At 37.1% G+C, this 9885-nt stretch overlaps 1 protein-coding gene across 1 annotated transcript; it reads left to right on the plus strand.

Moving 5' to 3' along the window:
- LOC109834688 (protein FAR1-RELATED SEQUENCE 9-like) lies at positions 8174–9022 on the plus strand. The gene has a single exon (XM_020402717.1). It carries the CDS (start codon positions 8174–8176, stop codon positions 9020–9022), a length of 849 nt encoding a protein of 282 aa, XP_020258306.1.

Below are 9885 nucleotides of genomic sequence, written 5' to 3' on the forward strand. Positions count from 1 at the left end.
CAACAAAACTCACCTCTCAAATCCCCCATTTTCCCCGTTCCTTCACCAAAACCCCGACTCAAACCCAAATCCAGACCCCAAAACATTTTACCGATCGTTTCCTCATTGCTTTACTCTGGACCTAATTTCTCTCATGGGCTTGGCCTATACGACACCAATATGGGCTCCGATGACGACCATGGTGATGGCGGAGGTCCGATAATGTGGGCTGATAGTGCGAAGAAGAAGAAGAGGAAGAGGAAGATGAACAAGCACAAGCTAAAGAAGCTAAGGAAGCGTCTCAGGAGCAAAGCTTGATCTAATTTAAGTGACGTCTCTCTCTCGCTGTGTCATCTTATTTGTCGAATGCTTTGGTTACTGTTATTGGGTTTTGCTGCTTTCCTTCATCAAATTGTATTGATGGTGAAAATCAACCTTTTTTTATTTTGTCAGGTTGTTGATTTGCCCTGTTGATTTCATTTGATTGTATTGGGTTGTTGTGGTGAGTGATATTTGAAGCTAATATACCAAAAGTGGCCATTTGGACGCTGCCCCAACTATTGTTCGATTTCGTTTGATTGTTTGATTGTATTGATGGTGAAAATCAACCTCGATTCTGACATGTTCATCACTAACTCACTCATCTCCTTCTACTCAAAATATGGTCATTTGGAGGCTGCCTAACTTGATCAAATGCCTCAAAGGATGAGAAATGTTATTTCTTGGACAGCTATCATCGGCGCCAACGCCCTTAATGAAAAACCTACGATGTCGTTGTCCCTTTTTTTTGGAGAATGATGGACGTTGGGATTAGACCCAGTAGACCCACTTTCTTGAATGTGATGGGTTGTGTCTCGGAGTCTATGAGAGGCTGATGGATTAAGGGAAATGGTGAGAAGGGAGAGGCTAGATGAGGATGTTTGTATTAAGAATGCGATGATAGGGATGTATTCTAGGTGTGGGAGGGTGGGGTTTGCGAGGAGGGTCTTTGATGGGATGGTTTCATCGATGATAGGGATGTAATCAGATCTCGCAAGTTTGTTTGTATTTCATCGAAGTTGTAATCTGTGAATTTGTAAGAATAATCATATTGTGTACTCAAGCAATATCACATGTAAGAAGTTTTAAAAGCAGCTTATCTTTTTTTGTTTTTTTGACTATGTTATCTTTCAGCTGAATAAGTTATCTTTCACGTGAACATGTCAACTTTCTTCATAACATATTAACTTTAATCTGAAGATGTTAACTTTCATCCTAATTGTTTGTTGGAAATTTGCAGTAAAAAGATAATGAAAGAAAAATTGACTTGTATTCCTCTCAAAATCGATTATAATTTGGATTCCGATTACAAAAGAGAGGAGAATGAATTTGATTCTCCCCTTTTTTTAATTCTGAGTTCTTCACGGTAGCGATGGAGTGCCTCCTTCGATTGATTGTGTCGAACTTGCTCTCCGTTGACGATCCGCACGTCTTGATTCACTGGAACGTAGTCTTCTCCTCACGATTCGACGTTGTGGAGAACTTACGTGGCAAGTTTGAAAATAACTCTTAACGAGTTGATAACTCTGAACGAGTTTTAGAAGAACTTGCAGAGCAAGTTTTGAACTCTGATCGAGTTGATAACTCTGAACGAGTTTGAACTCTTGAAAAAGAGTTGATTTGAACCGAAAGTCGGTTATAAGCCAAGGGAATGCTCCTGTTGCCGATCTTGAAGATGATCTCTGTTGGAGAATGATCCGATCTCTAAGAAATTCCCCCTTTGCTGCCAAGTCTCAGATCCAAAAAGCCCTTGACCGAATCTCCCTCTGTTGATGAGATAAAATCCGATCAGAAGCTAGCCGAAGATCTCTTCTTTGCTGCCCCCCCCCCCAAAAAAAAAGAAGGATCCAAGAGCCCCGAACTCAGTTGAGTTTTTGATATTTATAGGGGGTTACGGGTGGTAACTGCCCCCCTTAATTTGCTCCTCAATGGGCTGAGTGGGGTGTAACTGCCCCCTCTTAAACAGCTCCCCAAATTGTGGGGAAAACGGTTTTGAAACCATTCTGTTAGTGCTTTGAACGAGTCAAAACGCTAAAAACAGCGTTCAGGGCCCGAACTGTGCGTTTCTGGACCTGAAACGCAGAGTTAGGCCTGAAAACGCACAGTTGGGCCTGTTTAAAGGCTGAAAACGCACAGGTTGTGCTGTTTTAGAGATGAACTCTGCGTTTTAGGCTGAAAACGCAGAGTTGAGCCTGTTTAAGGCTGAAAACGCACATGTCGTGCTGTTTTAGAGGTGAACTCTGCGTTTTAGGCTGAAAACACAGAGTTGGGCCGTAACTCTGCGTTTTGATGTTATATCACAAGGATAACCTCTGTGTTTTGAGGTTATAACGCTGGTTCGACCTGTGCGTTTTGACTCTCTAATGCAGAGGCGAACCTGAGGCGGGCTTGGCGAGCTTCAAGCTAAGTCCAATGTTCTAACGAAGTCTGCTCTTGCGGACGGACTTCAGAACATCATTTGCTACGAAGAACATGTCATAACTTTCAAACCGTAAGTCGGAATTGGACGAATTACATATGAAAATCGGCTATCTCGACGAGACGGGGCCATCCGAACCAAGCCAAAGGCTTTGGTTCGCTTCCTCCGTTTCGCCAAATTCCTTACGGTTTGAGAGATATCTGCATTCTAATATGAAGAGACCGTCAATTTGTAGTCTCTTTTGCTAGAGCGTTGCAAAGATCATCACCTTGTAATCTTCATCTTGGCTCTTTGAAAATATGAGAGTCGTCAGATTGTAACTCCCGATGTTGATTGTGAAGGCTGTTGAATTGGGGGCTTTCATTAGTTGTTGTGAAGGTCGTCAGATTGTAACCTTCTACGTGAAAGTCCTCAAATTGTAGCCCTCTGGAAGTCGTCAGATTGTAACTTCCATCATCGGTGTTTGATGGGGGATCAACTATCTATTGTGATTTTTAGACAGCCTACACTAATATGTTAACTTTAATTGTTACATATTAACTTTCATCATTATATGTTAACTCTCCTCGTAACATGTTAACTTTCAGCTGAACATGTTAACTTTCATCATAATATGTTAACTTTCACTGTTACATATTAACTTTCATAATAATATGTTAACTTTCTTCATAACAAGTTTTTTTGAACTAAAATTTGATGTGTTTGAAAGACTGAAAGTCCCTCAAGATGATTTATCATTGATATATAAGTTCTCACAAGTTCAGACATGTTTTCTTATACAAATATCTTACAAAAACTACTCCAATCTCCATGCAAATCTATAAATTTTAGTATACAAGCAATCTTTAGAAAGAAGCTGAGCTTGATCGCCGTAGTTGATACTTTGGTTCTGGTGGCGGCGCAGAATATAATATCGTTCTCTTCTTCAAATCGTAAGATCTTGTTCTCCAGTTCATTGGTGTATGCCTATCCATTATAAAAACAAACTTCTCTCAAAACACAACACATTCATAAGATGAGAAAAAAATAATCATTCTGAGAAAAAGTTAGCATGTTATGAAGAAAGTTAACATATTATTATGAAAGTTAACATGTAGCAGTGAAAGTTAACATATTATAATGAACGTTAACATGTTCAGCTGAAAGTTAACATGTTACGAGAAGAGTTAATATATAATGATGAAAGTTAACATGTACCAGTTAAAGTTAACATAGGATACATGTCATGTTCTTGCTGATCATAAGATTTGACAGACATTCTTTGTTCTCATGAGATTTAACATTAATCAAATTTTCACTTATTTTGCCACAAATTAGAGACAACCAAACCGTATGGTTAGATAAATAGCATAATTATCGGCTGGAGATTTTAGATGTTATAAATGTTGCAGTACTGGATTCACAATGGTAACATCAGCTGATAAAAAACTTGGTAAAATAAAAATTCTAAGCCATTGCAAAACAAAATCTTGCCCAAAAGAGAAAACTAATAGCAAATTCTCAAAGTAACAAATAGGCATAGCAAAGCAAATGATTTTTTTCTTCTCATATATAATGAACAACGAAGAGATGGTAGTTAATCCCTTAGAGGGCTATGGTCCTTGGGACATAGACTTACATTGGTCATACCACAGAGTATCAAGACTCCCCAAAAAAATTTCACATGTTTATGTGTAATACTGATCTTATTACTTCAGTGAAGAAAAATGACAAACAACTAGTGTGCAGGGCACAAAAGAACCACAAGAATCAAACACACATATATAACCATAGGAAAGTGGGTTATGCCATGAACCTGCACCTAAAAATCACTTGCTCACACCATCCAAAACAAAACCATGAAAAAACCACAGATGATCAAAAACTTTCTTGCCCTGGGTAGCTACCCAGGGCAAGCCTTGTGTGGCTCCATCACCGGTTAGATGTGGATCCTTATCAATTACGTGATAATCGCAAAGCCCAATTACCCTAATCATTATTGTTTGTTATATTCTCAAGAGACGAGATGATGTCACGTTTAGCTTATGTTGCTAATTGTAGCACACCAAGAGCTTCGTCGTCGCTCCCGCCTACGAGGGTAGGAACGCATCTCTGAGGCGATCTGCTTCGATATCACCGGTGGCAGCTGCCGGCGATGAGTCAAAGGCTCAGTTTAGCAATTTGGAGTTTGTAGATCGGAGGAGGCTTCTCTATCTTGTTTCTGGTAGGGTCTGGCAGCAGATCTCGACGGATCTTGAACTCGTCCCACTGTTTGCCAGCAGCTTGGAGGAGGAGATGATGCTGGCCGGTTGGAGACGTGAGCATGAGAAGGGAGAAAAGAGAGAGAGAGGGGACAATTTTGGAATTTGGAAAAAATGTTCTCATTGTGCTGTGTTGGAAAGGTAAATAAGAGCTGAAACACAAGTGAATCCACTTTTTTAAGAGTAATATTAGATATATGATTTTTTACATGGGATTAGTCAGGGATATAATTATGATTAGGATAGATTAAGATCTAAATGAAATATTCTAAATAATGAAGGATAATATTGACCATAGAAAGTTTTTCATGAATTCGTATTTTTAAAGAGAGTATGATTCTTTTAAATTGTTAAGCTATAGATAGTTCATGTATGATTAGGATAATATATAATTATGATTAGGATAGATTAAGATATAAATAAAATATTTAAAATTATGAAGGGTAATTTTGACTATAGAAAACTTTCCCGAACTCGTGCTTTTAAAGGGAGTATGAACACACACACACACACAATATATATATATATATATATATATATATATATATAATAATATATAATATATATATATATATATAAGTGAATCTAAGGTGACTCCCTAAGGTGCAGCCTTAAGGATGCGCGATCTCAGCCATTGATGACTCAAAAAACCCCAAAATAATCTAAGCCATTGATTCAATAACAATTCCTAAAAATGAAAAAACAAATTTCCAAAAAGAAAAACCCTATTCCCACGTTCTCCTCCCTTCAAATCGCGTTCCAGCTTTGAAAAAAAATCACGAAGCGCTCCGCCGCTCTATTCGCGATCGTCCCTCACCACCGGCGTTCCAGACTTCGCGCGACCATCCCATCATATCGCCGTCCTCTCCTATTCGTAGCCGGCCCTCAACCACCGCCTTCTTTATTCGCGCCGTCTCTCAGACCTCGCCATCGACCTCCTGTTCGTTGCCACTCTCCCAGACCTCGTCGTCGACTCCCTCCCGGAGATCGTCGCCGCGCCGTGCTCACCACTGCCGTCCCTCGCCATCGACCTCCGAAGCTCGCTTGAGCCCCTCCACATCCGCCCCCCAACACCTCCGTCGTCTCCTCTTCAGCGTCATATCAGCCGGACGCTTAGGTTAGTTTATTATGAATATGTTTTTTTTAGTTTAGATTTTAAGATTGTATTATTGTTAAATTGGATATCACTAACAAAGTTAAGTCCAAATAAATGTGGAATATAACATGATGAGATGAAAGAATGATCAACTTGGATATAATTTTTAGGGCACCCCTAGGATTGGTAGGTCTTTTTGTGGACAAGGATGACGTGTCTCGAACGAACTTCCGATGTGAATGAAAGTAGTCAAAGAGAGGAAAGTTCACTGTTACTCTGTGTTTATGCTCTTGATAATGATGGTGATTTGCGTTTAGAATTAGATTTTCACCACCTTCTTATAATCTCACTTTCAAAATGATTGATGTGTTAATAATTTTATGTTTTTAACATGTAGTTATATTCAAAATGATTGAGGGGTGGTAAACGATCGAATCGAATACTAAGTTGTTACACATTTGTATTTGTTTAAAATTATTGAAATCAAATGCGGACTCTAATATTCATATATGTAGTTTCGAATTCGAACTTGAATTATGTGTGTCTTCAGCCACGTTTAGGTTATGAAGTAACTAGTTTGTTGGAGGTTTTAACTTGTAATTCTGGTTGATTTTGGAATATGAATTATGAATATTATCATTCTGGTTGATTTTGGAATATGAATTATGAATATTATCATTTTTTAGTTTAGATTTTAGGATAGGTTTATTGTTAAATTGGATATGAGCTTTAAAAATGAATATTATCATTTTTTAGTTTAGATTTTAGGATAGGTTTATTGTTAAATTGGATATGAGCTTTAAATTTTGTTTAAATTATTGTAATGAAATTGTTTAGTGAAATTGAAAGATGAACTTGAGGATTGAAATTTTCTAGATTTTTAACATTCTTATATGTGATAATTTGATAGCTTGTATGGACACGCCAACAATTCTCTCACGTGATACAACAATAGTTGAAGATGAAAACAAATATACAGCCCTTGACCTTGAAGGCGAGGACCATGGTTTACTATCTACGATAAGTTTTTTCTCTCAGGTGATAATATCTTATTCTTTATAGTGTACTACTATCTAATGACATATACCAAAATAGTTGTCTTTTATAATGAGTTTTATAATTTTCGTTTCTCTATTTTTATAGGCATCCGAGCATGAGCAGAATGTTGATGAGCCTATTGGCGTTGAAAATGGTGAAGGTAATTATGTTGTTGATCCATATATTGGAATTGAGTTCTCTACTCATGAGGAAGCTTATAATTTCTACAATGCATACGCCAGACTAAAGGGATTTGACATACTCAAGGGTCACACAACTTGGTCGAGAAAGAAAGATGCAATCATATCTAGAATATATGTATGTGACAAGGAAGGATTTAAATTTTTAAAAGATAAAAGAGAAGAAGGACGGAATGTAATTTGAAAGTTCGATACAAGATGTGGATGCAACGCAAGGATGGTTATTGGACTCGATAGAAGCACTAAAAAATGGGTGGTCCGAAATTTAAACATTAATCATAATGGTCATTCATTAACCACCCCAAATCGGGTAAAGAAGCACTACTCACATCGGACACTTCATCGAGCTCAATCGACAAGAAGGTTGATAGATACTCTTGACAATCAAGGTTTACGGCCTTCTACTATTTGTAAGGTTGTTGACGTTGCTCATGAAAATGAGCAAGGCTCTCTCACTCAACAAGAATGCCAAGCACAACTTAGAATACGAAAAAATAATGTCGGTCATGAGTGCGTGAGCATAGTTCGTCAATTTCAAGAGAAAAAGGTATTCGATCCTTAATTTTACTTCGCACTTGATTTAGAAAATGATGGGACGATGAGAAGTGTTTTTTGGATGGATGGTAGGTCGAGGAATTCTTACTTGCAATTTGGAGATGTTGTTTGCTTTGATGTTACATATAGAACGAACAATTTAAAATTGCCGTTTGCACCATTTACGGGCGTTAACTATCATCGACAATCTATTCTATTTGGGTGTGCGTTACTGGCCGATGAAACGGAGGAGACGTTTATATGGTTATTTAGCCAATGGTTAAAATGTATGTTGGGCGTAGCACCATTAACAATCATCACTGATCAAGATAAAGCTATGTGTGGTGCAATTCACAAAGTTTTTCCTCAAACTCGTCATCGCTTTTGTTCTTGGCACCTTCATAGGAATGCCTTACAAAATCTTCAATCAATGCATAATGAATATGGTGAGGACGTGGGTATAAAGTAAAACAAATGGTATTGGAGTAAATCAGAAGAAAAATTTGTAAAGCGTTGGGAAGAAATGCGGGACAAATATGGTGCAGATAAAAGGAACTGATTAGTAAATTTATACAATCATCGAGACCATTGGGCTCCAGTGTATCTTAAAGACACTTTTACTACAGGAATGACATCTACTCAGCGGAGTGAGGGAATTAATGCCTTTTTTGATCATTTTGTGAATGCAAATACCGAGTTACATGATTTTGTTAAGCAATATGATAAAGCTGTTGGAGCTCGCCGAGCCGCTGAACTTGAGCAAGATTTTAAGTCCACAAACTTTGTTCCTACATTGATAATTGAACATCCCATTGAAAAACAAGCTAGGGAGAATTATACAAAGAATATGTTTACTATCTTTCAGAAAGAACTCAAGGATAGTTACTCCTTGCTTCATGAACGGTTGTCGAAGGACGGCGCAAGTTCAACTTATGCCGTTTGGAATATAGATCGCGAGGCTGAGAGCAAGAAGAGGATAAAGCATCACGTTGTTTTCGATGCATCCAAAGATAAAAGAATTAAGTGCTCTTGTGCGAAATTTGAGATGGAAGGTATATTATGTAAACATAGCTTGCACATTTTAGTAAAGAAGCAAGTATTAGAAATTCCATCAAGATATATTATGCAACAATGGACAATTAAAGCAAGACATGTTGGTTGCGGAGTTGTTAGAAATTGCATTTCAAATAGTAAAGACCAACTCTCTCTCATTAAACATTGGGCCCTTAGGAGTAGATGTAACAAGACACTAGAAGATACATTGACTTCAAGTACACTTTATGATAAGTTCAGTGCTTTTTTAGACTCATTTTTTAAAGAAGTTAGTACTTACAAGAAAGAAAAGGAACATAACAACAATGGAAATGAAAGTAATGCCAGCAATAAGATGCCTACTTCATCCATACCCATCTCTGTAGAGGAAGCAACTCAAATCACTATTCGTGATCCAGATAAACCTATTGCCACGAAAGGATGACCAGCACAAGCTACTAGAATTAAGTCCGGAATGGAGATAGCACAAGAAAAGAGTATAAAAAACAAAGATTTTTTGGATTTTGTAAGGGAAAAGGACATTATATAACGAGTTGTTCTTTAGCTAAGGTATTATATTTAATCTTGATTTAATATTTTTTTTCCTGTCGATGCATTTGTCATGTTAAAGTTATAATTTTTTTTTGTAGATGAAAAATGTTGCAAGTGGTGGTCGAGAAAGATAACGGAGTGCCAAAACAAAGTTAACGGCGGGCCAAAACAAAGCATGTGTTTCTGAAGAATGTTGAATATTTGAATTAAAGTTTATGTACATGTGGATGATTTGGTTGTATGGATTAATCATGTATGGCTGATAATGTGGTTGTATCGATTAATCATGTATGGATGATAATTTCAATTAAAGTTTATGTACATATGGATGATTTGGTTGTATAGATGATAATGCGGTTGTATGAATTAATGATGTATGGATGATAATTATTGTGCATAAGTGGGTACAAAAATTGATTAAGTTGGTACAATAAATTTTTTACAGAGCCATGAGGTACAAAACATGCCTAAGTAGGTACAAAATGTGAATAAGTTGGTACAAAATTTTAATAAGTGGGTACAAAACTTGAATAAGTGGGTACAATAAAATTTTTCAAGAGCTACGATGTACAAAACATGCTTAAGTAGGTACAAAACATGCATAAGTAAGTACAAAACTCTAATAACCAGGTACAAATTTAATGTAGATAAATGAGTCCAAAATGTTGCAAGTGGGGATAAAACATTAACAAGTATAATACTTGTTTTCAGATCAATGAGGTACAAAACGTGCATAGGTAGGTACAAAATTTTAAT

The sequence above is a fragment of the Asparagus officinalis genome, chromosome 3 (assembly GCF_001876935.1).
Source record: "Asparagus officinalis chromosome 3, Aspof.V1, whole genome shotgun sequence".
NCBI lineage: Eukaryota > Viridiplantae > Streptophyta > Magnoliopsida > Asparagales > Asparagaceae > Asparagus > Asparagus officinalis.

Bases quoted from the DNA above. Each gene is read 5' to 3' on its own strand.
- LOC109834688 (XM_020402717.1), top strand. From the start codon at position 8,174: ATGACATCTACTCAGCGGAGTGAGGGAATTAATGCCTTTTTTGATCAT.